The sequence below is a fragment of the Bos indicus genome, chromosome 11 (genome assembly GCF_029378745.1).
Source record: "Bos indicus isolate NIAB-ARS_2022 breed Sahiwal x Tharparkar chromosome 11, NIAB-ARS_B.indTharparkar_mat_pri_1.0, whole genome shotgun sequence".
NCBI lineage: Eukaryota > Metazoa > Chordata > Mammalia > Artiodactyla > Bovidae > Bos > Bos indicus.
In genome coordinates this window covers 92,929,923-92,952,321 of record NC_091770.1, presented here as the reverse complement: position 1 = coordinate 92,952,321, position 22,399 = coordinate 92,929,923, and the positions used below count along the sequence as shown (strand labels likewise).

The 22,399-nt window shown below is 48.5% G+C and overlaps 1 protein-coding gene across 1 annotated transcript in view; it reads right to left on the bottom strand.

Annotated features, from left to right (window-relative positions):
* Positions 1 to 1,965: 1,965 nt before the first annotated feature.
* The window catches only part of PTGS1 (prostaglandin-endoperoxide synthase 1), a 25,840-nt gene continuing 5,406 nt past the window's right edge, over positions 1,966 to 22,399 (bottom strand). Inside the window, exons 3-11 of the mRNA XM_019970773.2 lie at positions 21,025 to 21,141; positions 20,455 to 20,595; positions 19,959 to 20,102; positions 17,434 to 17,615; positions 17,239 to 17,322; positions 15,083 to 15,329; positions 12,454 to 12,740; positions 4,694 to 4,841; positions 1,966 to 3,094 (exon numbers count right to left, since the gene is read on the bottom strand). Of these exons, the coding sequence (XP_019826332.2) occupies positions 2,739 to 3,094; positions 4,694 to 4,841; positions 12,454 to 12,740; positions 15,083 to 15,329; positions 17,239 to 17,322; positions 17,434 to 17,615; positions 19,959 to 20,102; positions 20,455 to 20,595; positions 21,025 to 21,141 (1,706 nt within the window). The 3' untranslated portion in view covers positions 1,966 to 2,738. The remainder of the gene's footprint in view (positions 3,095 to 4,693; positions 4,842 to 12,453; positions 12,741 to 15,082; positions 15,330 to 17,238; positions 17,323 to 17,433; positions 17,616 to 19,958; positions 20,103 to 20,454; positions 20,596 to 21,024; positions 21,142 to 22,399) is intronic.

Sequence of the window (22,399 nt, the reverse complement as noted above, 5' to 3'; positions counted from 1 at the left end):
GGAGAGACAGGACTTTTGGACCATGAGACAGTAGACCCAGCCAGGGACCTCAGCCTGGACCCCAATTTCCTGCATTGTTTCTGTCATCATTCCTCATAAGGAACTCTAAACCCAAAATGCGAGCATGAAGAAGCTTTTCCAACCTCTTACCTCATCCCTCTGACTTCTCCTCCCTCGTTGCTGGCTACGGGGGTCTGTGTGGCTGGGCAGAGCCTGAGGGCTCCAGAGTCAAGCAGGGTAGGACGGTGTGAGTTAGAAGGGAGATCACGCTCCCCTGAGTTCTCTCCTTTGTTTTCCTCTTTATTGTCTGTTCTGCCCTCGCTGGAATGTGAGCTCCATGCAGGCTGAAGCCTGTCATTTCTTCAGACTTTGAACTTTATAGGAGACATTTTTTAATTATTATTTTATTATTGAGGTAGAACTGATTTACTCTATTTCAGGTGTACAACATAGGGATTCAATATTTTCATAGATTATACTCCATTCAAAGGGAAAGGGAAGTCGCTCAGTCGTGTCCGACTCTTTGTGACCCCATGGACTGTAGCCTACCAGGATCCTCCATCCATGGGATTTTGCAGGCAAGAGTACTGGAGTGGGTTGCCAATTCCTTCTCCAGGGGATCTTCCCAACCCAGGGATCAAACCCAGGTCTCCCACACTGTAGGCAGACGCTTTACTGTCTGAGCCACCAAACTCCATTTAAAGTTATAAAGTAGTGGCTACACTCCGTGTGCTGTACAATGTATGAAACAAACTACAGCGCCGTATTGCACAGCCTTATCTACTGATCACTCACTGCTGTGGCCCAAGTCTGAGACAGTAACTAGCATGCAATTAGGAATATAAACATTTGTGACTGAACAAATACCCTGCAAGTAAGGTGGAGGATACACCCCACCTCTGCCCTTGACCCTGAGCCAGACAAGCAAGATCAGGCCTGGAAGTGAGTCAAACCAGGAAGCAAGAGGAAGCCAGATGGGGGAACGAGCACAGCTTTAGATTCAACCAGATCTGGGTCCCAGTCTGGCTCTGACATATTGAGGGCATGTCACTTAACCACCCTAAGTCTCCATCTCCTTGTTTTTTGTTTTTTGCTTTTTTAAATGTTTTTATTTTGTTTTTTGGCCATGTGACATGTGAGATCTTAATTCTCCAACCAGGAATGGAACTCACACCCCTAGCATTGAAGTGCAGAGTCTCAACCACTGGGTCCTCAGGGAAGTCCCAGTTTCCTTGGTCTGGAAACAGGGATCATACCACCAACTTCACACTGTTGGGTTGAAAATAACCAAGAAATGAAATATGTGAAACTGGCACAGAGTAAATGCTCTCCTCCCCAAATGCCTTTCAGCTCTGGGGCATGCTCAGTAAGAGAGGAAGTTGCTCTAATCAGATTGTGGGAGCTGAATGCCAATTTCCTGGGGCTGGGAAGTTGTGTATTTTAGGAGAGAAGCCTGGAAAAGGCAATGCCTAACCCATGTCTGGAGAAGGCAATGGCAACCCATTCCAGTACTCTTGCCTGGAAAATCCCATGGATGGAGGAGCCTGGTAGGCTGCAGTCCATGTGTTGCTAAGAGTCAGGCACGACTGAGCAACTTCACTTTGACTTTTCACTTTCATGCATTGGAGAAGGAAATGGCAACCCACTCCAGTATTCTTGCATGGAGAATCCCAGGGACAGAGGAGCCTAGTGGGCTGCTGTCTATGGGGTCGCACAGAGTCGGACACGACTGAAGCGACTTAGAAGCAGCAGCAGCAGCAACCCATGTCAGGAGAGTAGGGGTGGGAGGGGCAGGATGAAACGTCAGTGATGAAAGATCTGGACAGTGACAGGCCCCGGGGATCCCAGAAGATAATCTCCTCCTGCAAACCTCCAGCACATGTAGCCTGTGGTCAGGAGAAAGGTTTCTTCCGTATTATCCCTGCTTCTGGGGATGGGATCAAAAGAGACACAGATAGCAGGCAATTTGGAAAAAGCATTTTATTAACTTCATGAAAAACAGCTGCCGTGAGTTGAGACCTGGATGAGGACAGAGCTCTGGTGGCTTCCAACCATTGGCCTGGAGAAAGCCACCTGTTCTCTCCATATCCAGGGTCTCATTTGGGGTCCCACTGAGAAGACGAACACCCCACTTCATTGCCCCCTCCATGCAGGCACAGATCCAATGCGTTCTTGTAGGACATGAGATCCTCCTGCTCCGTGGCTGTCTCACTGAACAGGAAAATGAATTCTCAACACTCTAGACATTCGGATCAGGACTGATCTAGAATGCCAGCCACTGTTCTGGATCAGCAACTAGGAGCACAACATTCTGGATAACCAGTCAGAATAACCAGTCAACATTCTGGAGGGCCACCCAGAATTCTAGAATGCAAAATAAGAACCCCTTCACTTTCCAGAAGATTCCATCAGGAGTCCCGTATTTCAGAATGCCTAAATTCCAGATCAACTAGAAATCTGGCCTTCTAGGTGGTCACCCAGGAACCCAGTGTTCTGGCATGCTGAAGGGATAACCACTCCTCACATTCTCAATGGTTCACCAGGAATTCAGCATTCTAGAACAACAAACAAGAACCACAGTATTCCAGATCATGGGTAAGAGACCTAGATTTCTAAATGTCCACACTGATACTGTCGACGCCAAATCAGAAACCCAACATCAAAGACAATCCACCCCTCGGCATTCTGGAACAGCAAGCAGGAAGCTCTACCATCCAGAATGCTGCTGCCTGGCCCCTTCAGAGCTCTGTGGGTGGCCGCTCCACCCCAGGCCTGTCCTCCCGATGGGGGTCTGGCACATGGAAGGAGACGTAGGGACAAGTCTTGGTGTTGAGGCAAACCAGCTTCTTCAGCGTGGCCGTCTTGACAAGGTTGAAGCCCACATCACCACCAAATGTGCTTGCCTTCCAGTACTCTGGAGAACAGATGGGGTTCCCTAAGAGGCCCTTAAGGGAAAAAGGAGCCCCCATTTCTATCATACTCTCCCCAAAGATGGAGTTCGGATGGCACTTCTCAAGAAGTAGCCCCGGGTAGAATTCCAAAGCATCGATGTCTCCATACAGCTCCTCCAACTCAGCTGCCATCTCCTTCTCCCCTGCAAAAGGGGGAAAGCCAGAGTCAGAATTATGATGCCATCCATTAAGGTTCAGGAGGGAACATTCTAGGTCCACCCTATTCCAGGGAGAAGAAGGGACTTTAGAAGATCAACTTGAGCAAATGAGCAGGTGACCTAAAATCCGGCCTGGCTGACTGACCCAGCTCCAGGGCTGCCTGGAGAGAAGAAATTTGCTACTGCAGATGGAGTCAAGGGCCTGGATCTGCAACCAGACAGTGTGCACCTTGAAACAACTCACTCCATACCTCTGTGCCCTGATTACCTGATCCTTACAACAGAGAGAAGCTCCCCATCTTGTTTCCTTCATGGGCAGGTTTCAAGGCCTTATCCTGGCCCAAGACCCTGCATGCCACTGGAGCTTCAAGTTCACACTTGTCCAAATTCACATAAAGATTTAGCGACAGTGTTCTGTCTGTCTCTCTGGACTGTCATGGGAAACAGACGTGGAGCATCACTACCCGTTTCCTCAAGTCCACCCTCCATGGGGCAGCAGTACATGTCAGGGGTCAGGTCACACCCTGGTCATAGCCTTTCAGTGGCCCCTCATCATCTATGACAAGAGTTTCTGAACTTGGCTTCCCAACAACTGGGTATTTTGAGCAACAACAAATATTTATATATATATAAAATATAATACATATGTTATATATGTAAGTGTTATATACATATTTGTGTCTTATATATATACACATATGTATACATGTATACAATCTATGGTGTCTATATACAAATCTATATATACACACACACACATATACTCTTGGGCACGACCTGTGTGCTAAGTCTAGGCCTACTGAATCAGAATCTCTAGAAGAGACATCTCAGATTTGGTATTTTTAATTAGTTTTCTAAGTGAGTTTTAGGAAGCTGATCCATAAATGGGATTTAGGAACCACTAGACGGAGTCCCTCGTGGCTCAGAGGTTAAAGCATCTGCCTGGAATGTGGGAGGCCCAGGTTCGATCCCTGGGTTGGGAAGATCTCCTGGAGAAGGAAAATGGCAACCCACTCCAGTACTCTTGCCTAGAGAATCCCATGGAGGGAGGAGCCTGGTAGGCTACAGTCCATGGGGTTGCAAAGAGTCGGACACGACTGAGTGACTTCACTTCACTTCAGACAAAATAAAACTCAAAATCTTAGCATAGCATCCAAAATTCCACACAGTATGAGCCAGCCTCCTAGCACCAACTCTACCCTCTGCCCTCACAAGCCTCTTGCTCCAGCCACACCTAGGACTATTTTCCTGAATAGGCCAGGATACTTTCAAGGCTCATTCTTTTTAACCCCTGTGTTTTTGTACTTTCTGTTCCTCCACCTAGAAAGCTCTTCCCTCTGTTCTTCACTGGAAAACCCCTTTTTATCCTTCAAACCCAGGTGAGAACCCACCTTCTCTCCCCAGGCTGAGTCATCTGCAACACTCGCCACCCCTGGCACCATGCTCCCACACCCCTCAAATCCCACGGTCACAGGGCTGGCCACATGTGACCATGGATCGCCCCATTCTGTTTCCTCGAGGTCTTCTTCACTTCAGCATGAGCCCCTGGAGGGCAGGAATCGTGGTCAGGAAGCAGCTGCTCACCTGTGAGCTCCTGGAAAGAGGTGTAGGGCTTCATGCCAAACCTCTTGCGGTACTCATTGAAAGGCTGCAGCCTCAGCTCCCGCGATTCCTTGATGACATCCACGGCCACGTGCAGGATGTGGTGGTCTATGTTCCTACCCCCACCAATCTGCCAAGAGATAAATACAGTGGTGGTCTGAGAGCCAAGACATGTTGTCCTGGAGAAGAATTTCAGGTCAGGAATCCTTCCTGAGTAGAAAGTATGGCTCAGTCTAGCAAGCACCAAGCTATGAACCCTACCTAGGTCTGCATGGCCATGCTTCTCAGCTTCCTCATCTTATTTAGTTATTTATATTTGTATTTTTGGCCACATGGAGTGGCAAGCAGGACGTTAATTCCCTGATTAGGGATGGAACCCATGCACCCCTGCACTGGGAGCTTAGAGTCTTAACCACTGGACCGCCAGGGAAGTCCCAGCAGCTTCCTCATCTTTAGACTGTAGAGTGGTCCAGGAGGACTTCTCTAGTCACTCACTGGACACATGGTTCCCCAGCCCTTTGAATTTAGGTGAGGACCTCCAACATCCTGTTAAGGAAGGTTCTGGAGGTATTAGATACAACAACTAGGACTCTGCAGAGGAGATGGCCAACATGGCCACAGTCAAGAGCTCAAACAGAGGGGACTGGCATTTCAGATCTGGAAATAAAAGGCAGAAAGGTTTCTGAGCTTTTAAGTGATGGAAACTGATGGATGGACAAACACTAGTTTGAGGGGCCAAAACTGTATGACTTCCCTGGGATATTTTTTAAACTCTACCTGGCAGAACTGACGTGTCTGTCATCCCCCAAATCAGTTCTTATCACAGAACAAAGATCTTTAGTCTTTTAATGGATTTTGCTGAGGAATCCGGGGCTTCCCAGATGGTGCCAGTGGTAGAGAATCTGCCTGCCAATGCAGGAGACATAAGAGATGCGGTTCAATCCCTGGGTCAGGAAGATCTCCTGAAGGAGGCCATGGCAACCCACTCTGGTACTCTTGCCTGGAGAATTCCATGGACTGAGGGGGCTGGTGGGCTATAGTCCATAGTGTCCAGCAGAGTCGGACACAACTGAAGCAACTCAGCAGGAACACATACTGAAGAACCTATTTCTATTGTTTTTCACTCTCTGTAGCACAGAATTGAGATTATACAAAATTTACTGAGTGTCTAGTATTAAAAAGTGAACCCCTAATAACCTGCTGCCACTAGAAAAGAGAAACTGAGCTAGGAGGCAGGAACACAGAGCATCAAGTCACTTCATCCAGACCAGAAAAAGTTGCACACAGGAATGCAGGTGACCCCACCTGCTTCTCCTTCTTTTTGCCAAGCCTCCTGGGAGAGGAATTGTTGTTTGCCAAGCCTCCTGGGAGAGGAATTGTTGTAAGTTAGCAGGGATGGAGCTAAAATCTCTCCATGAAAGGTGTAATATATAAGCACATTTAGTTTAAGTAAACAGAGCTTTACTCCAAGACCAAGGGGCAATCTCCTGTGAAGGGATGGAAATGGGGTTCAAAGCCCAGGTAATCTGATGCGATAAAGAAGGTGCATCAAAGGGAATTCCCGATGGTCCAGTGGTTAGCACTTTCACTTCCCAGGGTCCAGCTTCCATCCCTGGTCGAGGAACTAAGATTCCACAGCCATGCATGCATACAAGTCACTTCAGTCCTGTCTCAATCTTTGGGACCCCTTGGACTGTACCCCGCCAGGCTCTTCTGCCCATGGGAGTCTCCAGGCAAGAATACTGGTGTGAGTTGCCATGCCCTCCTCCACAAGATCTTCCTGATCCAGGGATCAAACCCACAGCTCCAGCTGTGGCAGGCAGATTCTTTACCACTAGTACTACCTGGGAAGCCAAGCAACACAGCCCAAAAGAAAAAGAAAAAAAAAGGACTCCAGAAAAATCTGATTCATAACTGAGTCAAGGCTATGGTTTTTCCAGTGGTCATGTATGGATGTGAGAGTTGGACTATGAAGAAAGCTGAGCACCTAAGAATTGATGCTTTTGAACTGTGGTGTTGGAGAAGACTCTTGAGAGTCCCTTGGATTGCAAGGAGATCCAACCAGTCCATTCTGAAGGAGATCAGCCCTGGGATTTCTTTGGAGGGAATGATGCTGAAGCTGAAACTCCAGTACTTTGGCCACCTCATGAGAAGAGTTGACTCACTGGAAAAGACTCTGATGCTGGGACGGACTAGGGGCAGGAGGAGAAGGGGACTACAGAGGATGAGATGGCTAGATGGCATCACTGACTTGATGGACGTGAGTCTGAGTGATCTCCGGGAGTTGGTGATGGACAGGGAGGCCTGGCGTGCTGCAATTCATGGGGTCACAAAGAGTCGGTCACGACTGAGCGACTGAACTGAACTGAACGGAACTGAAGGAACATAGGTCTAAAGGAGAACATAGGCAAAACACTCTCCGACATATATCACAGCAGGATCCTCTATGACCTACCTCCCAGAATATTGGAAATAAAAGCAAAAATAAACAAATGGGGCCTGATTAAACTTAAAAGCTTCTGCACAACAAAGGAAACTATAAGCAAGGTGAAAAGACAGCCTTCAGAATGGGAGAAAATAATAGCAAATGAAGCAATTGACAAACAACTAATCTCAAAAATATACAAGCAACTCCTACAGCTCAATTCCAGACAAATAAATGACCCAATCAAAAAATGGGCCAAAGAACTAGACATTTCTCCAAAGAATACATACAGATGGCTAACAAATACATGAAAAGATGCTCAACATCACTCATTATCAGAGAAATGCAAATCAAAACCACGATGAGGTACCATTTCACGCCAGTCAGAATGGCTACGATCCAAAAGTCTATAAGCAATAAATGCTGGAGAGGGTGTGGAGAAAAGGGAACCCTCTTACACTGTTGGTGGGAATGCAAACTAGTACAGCCACTATGGAGAACAGTGTGGAGATTCCTTAAAAAACTGGAAATAGAACTGCCTTATGATCCAGCAATCCCACTGCTGGGCATACACACTGAAGAAACCAGAATGGAAAGAGACACGTGTACCCCAATGTTCATCGCAGCACTGTTTATAACAGCTGGGACATGGAAGCAACGTAGATGTCCATCAGCAGATGAATGGATAAGAAAGCTGTGGTACATATACACAATGGAGTATTACTCAGCCATTAAAAAGAATACATTTGAATCAGTTCTAATGAGGTGGATGAAACTGGAGCCTATTATACAGAGTGAAGTAAGCCAGAAAGAAAAACACCAATACAGTATACTAACGCATATATATGGAATTTAGAAAGATGGTAACAATAACCCTGTATACGAGACAGCAAAAGAGACACTGATGTATAGAACAGTCTTTTGGACTCTGTGGGAGAGGGAGAGGGTGGGATGATTTGGGAGAATGGCATTGAAATACGTATAATATCATATGTGGAATGAGTTGCCAGTCCAGGTTCGATACACGATACTGGATGCTTGGGGCTGGTGCACTGGGACGACCCAGAGGGATGGTATGGGGAGGGAGAAGCGAGGAGGGTTCAGGATGCGGAACACGTGTATACCTGTGGCGGATTCATTTTGATGTTTGGCAAAACCAATACAATATTGTAAAGTTTAAAAATAAAATAAAATTTAAAAAAAAGAAAGTTCTATTGCTCTGGATGATTTGACAATAATGCTCAAGAATGTGTTCAGTTTGGATAAAACAAGGACAACTGGGTAAGAGGAAAAGCATACTTGGCTAAAAGTATACACCCTGAGGTAAAGCCAACAGAAGCTGGTGCCAATCTCAGCTGAACTGGGAGGCTATTGTGTGTTGACTTAGGTGTGTCCCCAAAAGACATATTGAAGTCCCAACCCCTCTGCACTTGTGAATGTGACCTTATATGGACATAGATGGGATCAAGGGCATACTCCATTAGGGTGGGCCCTAATTCAACAACTGGTGTCCTGATAAAAAGAGGAAACAGAGACACAAGGAGGACTCCACGTTGTAGTGATGCTTCTATGTGCCAAGGAACCCCAAGCATGGTCCATCACCACCAGAAGCCGAGAGAAAGGCAAGGACCAATTCTACCCTGGAGACTTCAGCAAGAGTATGACCCTGTCCATACCCTGATGCTGGATTTCTAGCCTCCATAACTAGAAAGAAAAAAATCTATGATTACCATTTGTGGGAGTTAACTCTAAGGGCTTTCTAGAGAAATGTTTAAAGATGGATCTCTTTTAATGGCCTAGATATTAGTAATGTGTAATAAATGTTTAATGGAGGTTTGGGTGGATCAATGAATAAAAGTTATTAATTCTCAGGTGTCAGCTGGGAATATTTCTTTCATTTTCTGGATGTTTCTGGCTCAGATGGTAAAGAATCTGCTTGCAATGTAGGAGAGCCATGTTCAATCCCTGGGTCAAGAAGATCCCCTAGAAAAGGGAATGGCTACCCACTCCAGTATTCTTGCCTGGAGAATTCCATGGACAGAGGATCGTGGCGGGCTACAGTCCATGCGTGCATGCATGCATGCTCAGTCATGTCAGACTCTTTGCGACCCCATGGATTATAGCCTGCCAGGCACTTCTGTCCAAGGGATTCTCCAGGCAAGAATACCAGAGTGGATTGCCATGCCCTCCTCCCAGGGATCTTCCTGACCCAGGGATCGAACCGGGTCTCCTGCATTACAGGTGGATTCTTTACCGCTAAGCCACCAGGGAAACCCAGTCCCTAGGATCACAAAGGGTCAGACACGATTGAGCAACTAAGTGATTTCACTTCCTTACTTTGTTTATGGAGGAAACCCCAGTAACCTAACAGTCTGAGCATCTTTTTCCAACCTCTCCCACTTACTGCTTATCAGAAGAGGAGGAGTGACGTAGTATCATGGGTGAATTTTAGAGCAGTACCTAAGCGTGCATTGTACAAGCAATCCTCACTGCTGCTCTTGCACTCAGTTGATACCAGGGAGTATGCCTCCTCTCATATTCCTTATTCTGGGGGATGAGGAGGAGGTTGGGAGATATTTTCCTTGTTTCGATGCCTCCATGTCGTGGTAGCCAAATTTGTCTAATTTGAGGGTTTAGTATTTAAAAGCCTGCTTGTCAGCATAGGTTATTTAAGTTTTCTAGAATCAGCTTTATCAGTAATAAAGGTGATATTTTAAACCTCCAAAAAAGAAAAATAAAAAAGGAAAAGAATAAATGTCTGCAGCTTAAAGCCCCTTGGTTTGTGGTCCTTTTGTAGCCCTGGGCAACAAAAACAGGGACCATAGGCAAATTACTTATGCTAAGTCTCTGTTTCCTCCTATGCAAAAATGAGGACAATGGAAGCATCTATCTGATATAGCTGTGGTGGAATCGAGATAAAGAATGCAAAGCAGCTATCACAGTGTTGGTCACAGTAATCACGTAGTGTGACCGTGTGTGGGAATTCTCGGGGGAAGCCCTGTTTTATCACTTCTCACACTCTCTTTGATATCCTGAGATATCCTGAGAACCTTTGATATGCTGGTCCTTCTGCTGGTGTCAGGAAACAGCAGGGCTCTTTACACACATCACCAGGGTCACCATACAGCCCCCCACACAAGTGACTGTCTCTGCTCCTTTCTGTGCCCCCACAAAGAACAGAGACCTGAACCCCATTGGTGGCAGCCTATGCTAATTTCAGTCAAATTACCAGGAGGAAGCCCAAACCCACATGGTGCCTCACCTTCATGGTAGGGCTTAGATAAAGAAGAGAGTGGCAGGATAGGAAGGAAGCTAGGATGAAGGAGATGGGAGCTCCCAAACAAGGGGAAGGGGAGATTGAGGAGGGAGCTGGTTAAATATTCCAGGGGTAGGACTAATAGCTTGCTCGGGCTGCCATAACAAAGCGCCACAGACTGGATGGCTTAAACAAATAGAAACAGAGACTTGCCTAGTGGTCCAGTGGTTGGGACTCCATGCTTCCACTGTGCGGGACATGAGTTCTATCCCTGGTCAGGGAATTAGGATCCCACACGCCAGGCAGCACAGCCAAAAAACAGACAATAAATGAACAAAAACTTAAAAACAAATAGGACTTTTCTGGTGGCGGAGGTGGGGTCAATGCTGGGGACACAGGTTCAATCCGTGGTCTGGGAAGATCTCACATGCCTTAGAGCAACTAAGCCCGTGTGCTACAACTACTTAGCCTGTTCCCTAGAGACCACAAGCTAAAACTACTGAGCCCTCAAGCTTCAACTACTGAAGCCCATGCACCAAGAGTCTGTGCTCCCCAGCAAGAGAAGCCACCGCAATGAGAAGCCTGCACACCTCAACTAGAGTAAGTCCACATGCCAACGAAAACCCAGCACAGCCAAGAATAAATAAATAAATTACTTAAAAAACAAACAAACAAAAAACTAGAAATATGTGTCCTCACAGTTCTGGAGGCTAGAAGTCCAAGACCAAGGTGTCAGCAGGGTTGGTTTCATTCTCAGGCCTCTCTGTGGCTTAGAGATGGCCATCTTCTCCCTTTGCTTTCCCTCTGTGCACACCTATATCCTAATCTCCTCTGCTTATAAGGACACCAGTCATAGCTGGACCCACCCAATGACCCCATTTACCTTAATCAGCTCTTTAAAGACCCTGCCTCTGGACGCAGTCACATGCTGAGGTCTTGGAAGTAAAGACTTCAACATGTGAATTTGGGGCAAGGGGGACTTCAGCCCAAAACAGAGGCCTACAAGTCAATAAAGACCTCCTCTGTGTAGGCACTTTTGCATACATCACCATACCCTGAATGTCCTCTTGGTCCTCAAACTGCCATGCCCTCTGACTCCTGGGCCTTTGCTATGCCACCCGCTCCATCCTAACACAATGATCCCAGGTCACAAATGTTACTTCTTGCCCTGGGAGATCCCTACCCATCCTTTGGGTCCCTGCTCAACTATCACTTCCTTATCTACAACCCCCAACTCTGGGCCTGAAGTCTGTCTCCAAGTTCCCAGAGCACTGTGGGCTTCTATAATGTGATTCTTAACCTGCTCTTAGAATTCTGAGAACATCGGGAAAGACCTTGGCACAGCACCTAACCTATAGTAAGGGCTCTAACGATGCTAGTCATCACACGACTGCTGTTCCTTTCTAGGGTATCCTGTTATTTACACACTAACACTCTGCTGCGACTCCAGGGACTGTAGCCCACCAGGCTCCTCTGTCCATGGGATTTCCCAGGCAAGAATACTAGAATGGGTTGCCATTTTCTTCTCCAGGGGATATTCCTGACTTGGGGATCAAACCCAAGTCTCCTGCTTAGGCAGGTGGATTCTTTACCACTGAGCCACCGGAGAAGCCCTTTCCAGGGTAAGTGAGTGTGAGTGTTAGTCACTCCATTGTGATTCCATGAACTATAGCCTGACAGGCTCTTCTGTCCATGGGATTCTCCAGGCAAGGATACTGGAGTAGGTGGCCATTCCCTTCGCCAGAAGATCTTCCCAACCCAGGGATCGAACTCAGAGCTTCTGCATTGCAGGCAGATTTTTTTTTACTGTTTGAGCCACTAGGGGTGGTAAGTGCCAGAAAAACACAAGGACCCAAGAACCACATTGACCTTGGTCACCACTGTGTCTCCAGCGCCTGGAGCAATGCCTGGTGTCATTGAATGAATGAAAGAACAAGAGAATGAATGAAGGAATGATCCCCACCACCACCCTGGAGGGGTGACACTCTCTCCCTTTTACAGAAAACTGGTGTTGGGATCCCAGAGCCCAGCTGCCCTCCCCAGTGCTCCCCTGAGGCTCACCCGGCCTGCAGGCTGGCGAGAAAAGGCGTCCACCAGGGCCTCGACCCCGTAGTCCACCAGCATGGAGGTGTTGAACAGAAACTGCTCGTAGCTGTAGTCCTGGGGGCCCACCCGGAAGGAGTCGGGCATGAGCGGGTGCCAGTGGTAAAGCTGGTTGAACTCCATGGCGATGCGGTTGCGGTACTGGAATTGGGCCCCAAACAGCAGCTCTGGGTCGAACTTGAGCTGCAGGAAGTAGCCGCTCAGCTGCTGCACATACTCCTCTATCACAATCTTGATGGTCTCCCCTGGGGTGAAGGATGGGGCACGGGGTCAGCAGAGTGCAGGGAGTTAGCTATCGGGCTTGGGGAGCGGGCTGGTTCATGCAAAGGGCTTGGTTTGACTTCTTTCTCGTTGTTAAGGTTATTTGACTTTGTTGGGCCACTTTCACTTTGTCTTTTTGTCACTGGTTGTGAAAATGGAACCTTCCCTCTCAGGCTGGATAAGACAGGAGCCTGTCCCAAGACAGGAGCCACCTGCTAGTCCCATGTTCCATGGGCAGGTCACAGCCTGGCTGAGCATGACATGGAGAGGAAGTATCTGAGAATGGGTTTTGTGGCCTGTGGTGGCCACCATCCCATTAAAAGAGGCTTAGTGAGGCCACAAAAGATGGGCGGGTGGAGATTAACTTAGTGAGGGAATCTCAGCGGGCCTGAGCGGGGGAGGGTGATGGGAGCTCCCAAGAGACCATTCTAAGAGCTACAGCAACAAACAAGGGACACGACAGACCTAAGTGAATCTCATCCCGAATATAACCCCCATATCTGCTTATGTATCGAATTCTTACAAGTAATTTTCCTCTGCCCTCTCAGGAACCAGCTCAGAGCAAAGAGCCAGGGAAGACACAAAACAAATCTTCCATAGCAAAATGAAAACTGGTGAACTAGCTATTAAAAGAAACACATTTTTGCCAATGAGCCACTAGAGAAATTGACTTTTAGCAAACTGAGCTGGAGCCATTGGAATTGCAAGCAGCAGACTCGGGTCTAAATCTTGACATCACCACTTCCAGCCACCTGGGCTGGAGCTGCGTGACTTACTCTAAATTCCTTATCTGTAAAATGAGTATTATAATAACATCAGTATAGGGACTTCCTTGGCAGGCCAGTGGGTTAAGACTCCATGCTTCCCCTGCAGGGGGAGCAAGTTTGATTGCTGGTGGGGTGGTGGGGCACCGGGGGTAGAACTAAGATTCCCACATGATGCAGCCAAAAAATAAATAAATAAGAAAATAAGTAAAACATGTTCACAAAGGAAATTAAAAAAAATTATGACATCAGTATAATAATATTCACAGGGTCACTAGGAGGAGTAGACAATGAGCACATCTGTACTGCTTGGCACAGAGCCTGGCATAATAGGGAGGGTCCACACATGTAGAAGTAGGAATCCCCTCCCCAAACTCACATGTCACAAAAGATCAGACTAAGGCTCGCACCCCCTCCCCACACAGGAAAGTACTCCCTGTATGACATGGTAAAAACTGCATGAAGTCTGGTGGCAACCAGATCTGGTTCAAGTCTCTCTCCGCTGAAAGGCCTTGGAGAATTCACCTACCCTCTCTGCATCCTAACTTTCATAACAAGGATAATCACAGCCGAGTCATAAGGCTGTTGGGGAGGGTTGAATGAAGCACTAGAGGTGCCCTACCTTCGGTGTCCTGCCTTTGGCCACAGCTTCATCACCAGTCGGTGTGCTGGGCAGCCTGCAGACACAGACTTGCCCTCTCTGGTCAAAGTCTCTGCAATCCTGGGACTTCTGAGCCAGCCCCTTCTTGTTCTTTAGGTCATTCCTATGCCTGATGCGTGGCTCTCCCAGGCTCCATTGACTCGGGTACTAAAATTGGGAACAGCCATGCCCAGAGATGCCCAGAGGCAGAGGCAAGGGCTCACTGGTGACTCAGAGTGAATATGGTCTGGACAGGAGTGTTGGGGGCCAAGTTCCCAGGCAGGAAACCATCTGACATTTTAGGCTACAGACTCGCCCCCGTAGGGGACACAAAAATATCTTGTCCCTGAGTCACCAAGAAGCTGCCAACCTTCAGGAAGGCAGATGCGTGCAGGGCAGGAAACCCAAGGATTCTGAAGCCTAGGCAAGCTGGGGTTTGACCTGTACTTGCTGAGGATGCCTTCTAGTGCTCCTGGACGCAGTACAATGGGGAAACTGAGACTTAGGGTAGCTGATCAGATTTGTTGCCAGCCACCCACTGAATAATCAGCTATCACAGCACCCCATTTTCTGAAGGCCTGTTATGTGCCTAGTACTTTCCCATTCATCATATCAACTAATCCTTAAAATCATTATAATTCCCAGGACCCCCAGCAGCTCAGTGGTTAAGATTCTGCCTTCCAATGCAGGGGATGTGGGTTCAATCCCTGGTCTGGAAACTAAGATCCCACCTGCCACACCCTGTGGCCAAAAAAAAAAAAAAAAGCATCATTATTCCCATTGTACAGATTTGGAAAGTGAGGCTCACCTAGGGGAAGGGTCCTGCTCAGGATTCTAATCTCACTGTGCCCAAAACCTCCACTTCCCACTTCTCAGGACAGAGGGGGTGACTTTCCAGGGCAGGGCTGGTGGGAGGCCTCACCGATGAGGATGAGGCGGGCCGTCTGGAAGAGCTGCTCGTCACCCCAGGTCGGGTGCTCAGCCTTCAGCAGGTCACACACGCGGTTGTGCTCACGCAGCCATATCGTGGCGTAGAGCATGAGCCCAGGAAGCAGCCCAAACACCTCCTGGCCCACGGCCATCTGGCTCTGGGGCGGGACGCCCCGGGGGTAGTGCATCAGCACGGGAGCCTCTTCCACCGATGGCGGGTACACTTCTCCATTGAGCATCTGCAGGATGGAGTCACCTGGTAACCTGGGGAGGGGGCGGGGCACCAGCACCTGCACCGCTGACATCCGCCCACTCCTACTGACAGCTGCCCGTAACACGCAGGGCAGCTGTCCGGCCTTCCTAACCAAGGCTGGTGGATTCTATCTCCTAAAGCTCTCCTAACATGAGTCCCTTTCTCTCTCCCCATGGCCACCACACTCTTCCAAGCCACCCTCATCTTCCACCCCGACTCCCCTTGTAAGTGACTCTCTCCTCTAGACGTTCTCAGCTCTGCAGCCAGAGCAGTGCTTTAAAAGAGGGGTCCCCAACCTCCACGATCTAATGCCTGATGAGCTGAGGTGGAGCTGATGTAATAATAATAGAAATAAAATGTAGAGCAAATATAAGGTGCTCAAATCATCCTGAAACCATCCCTTCTCCCACCGGTCCATGGGAAAATAGTCTTCCCTGAAACTGGCCCCTGGTACCAAAAAGGTAGGGGACCCTTGCTTTAAAACATCCAAATCTAGAATCACATCCTGGCTTAAAGAACCTTCCAAGTCTTCTCTCTGCTCTTGGCAGAAATCAGAAATCCTTAATACGACCCACGCTCATTAGATGTCCAACAGCATATCCCTTGTTTCACTGCCTCAAAGTCACTCAAGCGACTGCCCCTCTCCAGCCTTGAAACCTGAGAATCTGGACAGCCCTGGGCCCTTCTTGGCCTCCTTGATTCCTCCTTATCCTTCATGCAACTCTTGGTTTATTCATAATTCCTAAGGAAGCCTTCCCCAGCCTCTGCACACTCTCCTGGCTTCTGCCTGTGGCAGCTATCACAGGTGTAATTAATCATATGGCAGTTTCCTCATTCACTCAGTAAATAAACACAGAGGACCTCCTATATGCCAGATACTGTTCTTAGCTCGAAAGATTCAGCAGTGAACCTCCCGTCTCGGTTTTTGTTTCGATTTGCATGGTCCAGAATGGGAGCCACTAGCCACGTGCAGCTACTGAGGACTAGAAATGTGGCTGATGTGGATAAAGAGCTTGATTTTCAATTTCATTTACTTTAGATTCACATTTTTAAATCAAGATCCCAGCTATCGGAAAGTCTTTATGCTTAGAACAACTTGAACATGTGAATCTACTTTCTCAACCGCAAAATTTTATGAAATCTAAATGCTGATCAGAATCGCCAATGAAAACTTGGCACCCAAATTGAGATGTACTGTAAGATATGAGTCAGAATGTGAAGATTTAGCACAAAAAATGAGATATTGACAATTTTTGTGTTGATTACATGTTGAAATGAGGATATCCTGGATATACTGGGTTAAATTCAAAAATATATTATTAAAATCAATATTGCTTGTTGCTTTTTACATTTTTTAATGTGACCACTAGAAAAATTTTAATAACTTGGATGTGACTCACGTCTATAAAAGAGGGCAAATGGTACCTAGTTTATGCAGTAGATCTGAGGAGCGCATGAGATAATCACCTATGTGGCCCTCACATTCCTGGACAGTGAGAGTTCCGACAAAACGTCCTCGTGGAACTAGCACCTTAGGGTTTGTGTCTGTGGGCTTGAGGGCAGGGCTTACAACTACCATGGCCACTGCTCACCTGCCCGGCACACCATAGTGCCCAATTAATATTGTGGAATGATTAAACGAATAAATGCAGACTGGAACTGTCCATTTTCTGTGGAGCCCCAAAATCCACCTCCCAAGAGAACACAAGAGCCCACGTCTGCTCCCTGTCTGCTTCTCTTGCCTGGCACCTGCTCCCAGGGTTTACTGTCGCTTCTCCTCCCATGCACCTACAGCTTCTGCCACAGGACACCACCAAGGCCCCCCACCAACACCCTCTGCCAGGGGAGACTGGGGAAGGCCCTTCCCAACGCCCCAACCCCAGGCCCAGTGCTACCTGGTACTTGAGTTTCCCATCCTTAAAGAGCCGCAGCTGATACTGACGTTCCAGATTGTCTCCATAAATGTGGCCGAGGTCTACCTAAAGACAGAGACAGAGTCTATTCAGATCCCTGGGTTCTGCCCCACTAGCAGCAGCCTACCTGTGCCACGTGTGGCCCAGAGAAGTCCAGAGCCCCTCCTAGGTACTCACCCCGTGGCCCAACGCCTTGGTGAAGCCAGGACCCATCTTGCCAGAAGTTTTGAAGAACTGATGGGTGAAGTGTTGGGCAAAGAAGGCAAACATGAGGTTGGTGCCTTGAGGGTCGGGGATGAACTTCCTCCTGAGCAGGAAGCGACGACTCAGAAACTCCGCATCTGGCAACTGCTTCTTCCCTGATTGGGGAGGTAAGAAAGAGCAGTAGCTGCTTCCTGTCTGGATCTTTGTGCCCCAGAGCTTTCTGGGCTTGCCAGACCAAACTGATTAACACAGGAATCCCAGAGTGGACCCCACAGGACCACCTCCTTCTCACCAGACCGCCCCTTGCACCTTCTCTATCAAAAGACTCTGGGAAATGGAAGGATGTTTGGAATATGCTTTTAAAACTAAAATATACACATTACCGTATGTAAAATAGATAGCTAATGGGAAGTTGCTATATAACACAGGGAGCTCAACCCGCTAGTCTGTGACATCCTAGAGGAGTGGGATGGGTGGGGGGTAGGGAGGTTCAAGAGGGAGGAGACATATGTATACTTATGGCTGATTTATCACACTGTATGGCAGAAACCAATGCAACATTGTAAAGAAACTATTCTCCAATTAAAAAGAAAATAGGTGAAGGGGATAGATGAAGTAACATTGGCAAATTGTGGACAAATCTTGAAATCTGGAGATGGATGCATAGGACTTCATTATCCTTTTCTCTCAACTTTCGTGTGTGTTTGCTGCTCTGTACAAGCTAACCCTTCCCCACCTCCAAAAAGAAAAAGGGATAACAACAACAACAAAAAACTTGGACTCCCCAACCCTGGAATAAGGTTGCTGTGTTCGAAATGGGTTGTGCCGTTTATTAAGTGTGTGAAGAGGGAGAAGTCATTCCATCTTTCTGAGCCTCAATTTCTTCATCTATAAAATAGGGCAAATGCTATCTCTCTTATGCAGTGGATTTGAGGAGTGCCCGTGTAAGCATGACAGAAAACCAGTGAGATGAAATCTCTTAAATCAAAAGTCAGCAAACTTTTCCATACAAGTCCAGATAGTCAATATTTGAGGCTTTGTTGATGTATGGTCTCTGTTACATCTACTCAGGTTTGCTGGTGCTGCAGGAAGGCAGATAATACCTTAGGAACATGAATGTGTTTCAACAAGGCTTTATTTAAATTGAGGGTGGGGTGGATTTGGCCTTCGGGCTGGAGTTCGCCAATCTGTTTTAAAAGATGCCAGAACTTTCTATGTCTGGTGTAAAGACAAGTCACCTTGAAGCATGTGTCTGTCACCGTGAGGACAAGCATTAAGAAGCCTTTCTTAAGTAAGTCAATGTCAGATGACTTGGTACCCAAGACTGCCTTGCAGAAAAGGCAATCTTTCAAAGACATCTATGAGGCCCAATGTCATTAGAATAACTCTTTAGATTGAAATGACTGACTGATTTCCTGTAGCAGGAAAAGTCATCAAGGACCTCAAAGGGAACTCACCCAAAGGGAAGTTACAGTCTGCACACTGTAACCTGGATCTATCACTCAGATTACCACTGAGCATCATCGACTCAATGGACATGAGTTTGAGCAAACTCTGGGAGATAGTGAAGAACAGGGAGGCCTGGCATGCTGCAGTCCATGGGGTCACAAAGAGTCAGGCATGACTGAGCAACTGAATAACAGCACAGGTCTGGTGCCAGCGAAGTGTTGGCAGAGTCCAGAAGCTCTGAGAGACCCAGATTTCCTGCCAGAATGATCATGCTTTGGGAACAGTAGTACATGGATAGTAAAAACTATCAGAGTAGTGCCCTTGAGACCCAAATAAGGACACTGATACATGTGCAAGGTTCTGAACCTGCAAAAGCACACAGCATACGGGGCTGCACGGGACCAGTGCTCAACAGCGACACCATGCGGTGGGAACTGAAGCAGCAGCGGTGGTGGATTAATGTCTCTTTCGCCCTTTGTGTACTTGAAGCTGAACTGATGGCTCTAAATTGAGTAAACCCCCAGGTTTGCGGACAATCAGGAGTGGATGAGGAAGAAGGTCTTGGTAGGAAGACTCCTGCCGATGAGACCAAGTAGGTTCTTGAACAACTAAAGAAAAACTTTGATTTTATGTGTAAACTGCACTGATGAAGCACATAAGACTGTTCACATTAGTAATGAACCAAACTCAGAGTTGGCACCCAGTAAAAAGCTCACTATTCTTTCTTTCCTCCATTCCAACTTTTAAGTCACCCTCATCGCAGCAGGATCCCACCCACTTAGTAGACAAAGTTTGGGTGAAGAGGCACCCTGGAAATACGGGAGCATTAGTTTGACTCTGCCACTGACCTCAGACAAGACCCTCCCACAACCTCTTTCTGTCCTCTTTCCCCACCCCTGTCCTCATCCCTGGTTCTTGCATGTCTTGCCTTGGTGCACCCATCTGTGAAATGGGCCAGTCATTGCTCTTCTGATTGCTTTTTCCCAAAGGGAACGGAGCATCTCCTGTGACCCACCCTAGGCTCAGCCCCCTCACCCCATCACCATTACCTTTGGTGCCCATGGGCGTGGGACAGTCTCGGGGCACGGAGGGCAGAATGCGAGTATAATAACTCACATTGGAGAAGGACTCCCAGCTGATGTAGTCATGCGCTATGTTGTAGGTGGGAGGGCTGGGGATAAGGTTGGAACGCACTGCAGAGGGCGAAAATGATGGTGACAAGGGATTCTTGCCTCCAGTTACACCCCTCTTCCCCACCTTCTCTTGGGTTGTTTTCTTATTTGTTTGTTTTTGGCTACCCTGCACAGCAGCTTGTGGAATCTTAGTTCCCTGACCAGGGATTGAACCAGCACCCTCAGCAGTGAAAGCACAGCGTCCTACCCTGGATCACCAGGGAATTCCCTGGGTTCTTTTTTTATTTGGCACCCAAACCCTGACTCCCCCATCCCCAACCACTGCCCTGGTCAGATGCCAAGAATTTCAGGAAGTGGCAGGATTTCTTGCTCCCCTAGATTAGAGGGACCCTGCACCACCTCTGCCACCCACCTGTGAGTACCAGACGCATGAGCTTGTCCCGGATGAAGGTGGCATTGACAAAATCCCACAGCCAGCGCCCATGCGTCAGCAGAAAGTGGACGAAAGACGGGCTGGGCCGCAAAGTCGTCCGGAGCCAGGTCCATATCTCAGCTGTGGGGGCAGGGGGAGCCACTCAGACAGGCCCTCCTAGCAAGACTGGAAGCAGCCAGAGGGGAAGGTGGGAACTGGGGACAGGGTCCAGTATGGACGAGGGTGGAATTTAGGAGTCAGGGGTAAAGCATAGGACCTTGGGAGTGTTGACATGTGACATAGCCAGAAGCAGACGGGGGTCAGGAGACAGGTCCAGGGTTGGAGGCCAGTAAGGCCAGAGCCGGGCAGTGAAGACTCACTACAGACCCCATAGGCAGGGAGTGAGATGTGTCAGGAGTAAGGGCTTGTGCTGGAGCCAGGTCAGGGGCAGTGTCAGAGGTCAAAAGTAGGCAAGGAAAGAGGGCCGTGGCCAGAGACAAGGGTAGGAAGTGGGGGTCTTTGAAGGACGAGCCCAGGGGAGAAGGAGTAGGGGCTGGAGGCTCTGCTCACGGATGGTGCAGTTGGGGCCATAATAGCCCGTGCGGGTGCAGTCACATTGGTAGCGGTCAAGGCCGAAGCGAACACAGATCCCCTGGTGCTGGCATGGATAGTAACAGCAGGGGTTCACTGTGGGGGAGAAACAGAGATCAGGGACCCCTCTCGTTGGGGCCAGAGGCATGGAGTCCAGTCACAACTCTGTTCTAACTTACCCGACATCTGTGTTCCCCTCAGGGCCCACTGTGTCCCCACAGCTATGAACAGAAAGCCCCTGGCCCTTCTGTTTTCAGACCTCGCTCTGGGTTTTCAGTCTTGTCCACGTCAGGCCACCAAAGGAAGTCTCCCCTTCCCTCCCAGCTGCCACCAAAATGGTGCAGACGCATCCAGGCCTCGGGCTGGGGCACTGAAGGCTAGGCACACAGCTGATAAGATGCCACGGCCACAGGCTTCTAGAGCATTCACTTTCTGCCAAGTCAGAGCCAACGGCAGAATTTATGGGGTTCAGAAAAGGGACAAGGATTGGGGTTCTCAGGCCAGCCCCTAGCCTCTGGGCACCTGGATACTTAGAAGATGAGGTCGCCCACCATCTCTCTGTTTTTCCTTTTCAGAAGGAAGAGCAGGTGTCCCAACAGATGGGGAAATTGAGGCCAGACAAGGGGAAGCCCAGATGGGTCACCCAGCAAGTAGTACCAGACCACTTGCCCATCCCTTCCCTTCCACCCCCACCCTCATGGACTCAGCAGTCAAGTCCAAGGAAAGACATTTCCCAGAACTCCATGGACAGGGAATGGGTTTGAGGGGAGTCGCAGATCCCGTTCCTGATAGACTCAGCCCTGGCCCACATCGGGGTGGGGTCTGGGCTCTAGGACCTTGAGGGAGGTCAGGGACCATGGGAACAGGAGACATGTGGCTGGAAAACTCTCCCCAGAGGGCGAGTGGAGCTCTGGCATCACCCCTCCCCCAACCCCTTAGAGAATGGACCTCCAGAAAGTCCCTACTTGTGTCTAATCCGGGTCTCCCCAACCACAGCTTCAGTGATCATCCAATAGCCAGGTCAGAGACTTCTTGGAGCTCTCTCGGTGCTCATTCAGGGCTCAGCGAGGGACTCAGAGGCTCAGGGAGAGGTGGTGACTTGGCCAAGACCATGGAACAGTCAGGCCTCCTTCAGACCAGGGCGCCCAGTTCCTGGCAGCGGCTCCTTCCCCAGCCTTACACAGAAAATGCCAGGTCCCTCCTGCAAACGTGCTTCCTTCTCTGGGCTCAGAGCCAACGGGACAAGGAACTCCAATTCTTTGTGCATCTGATTATAGGGGGTCAAGAGGGCAGCAACGGGCCCTCTTGAGAAGCCCAAGAAGTCACCTCAGGATGCTGGAATCAGAGGGCCTGA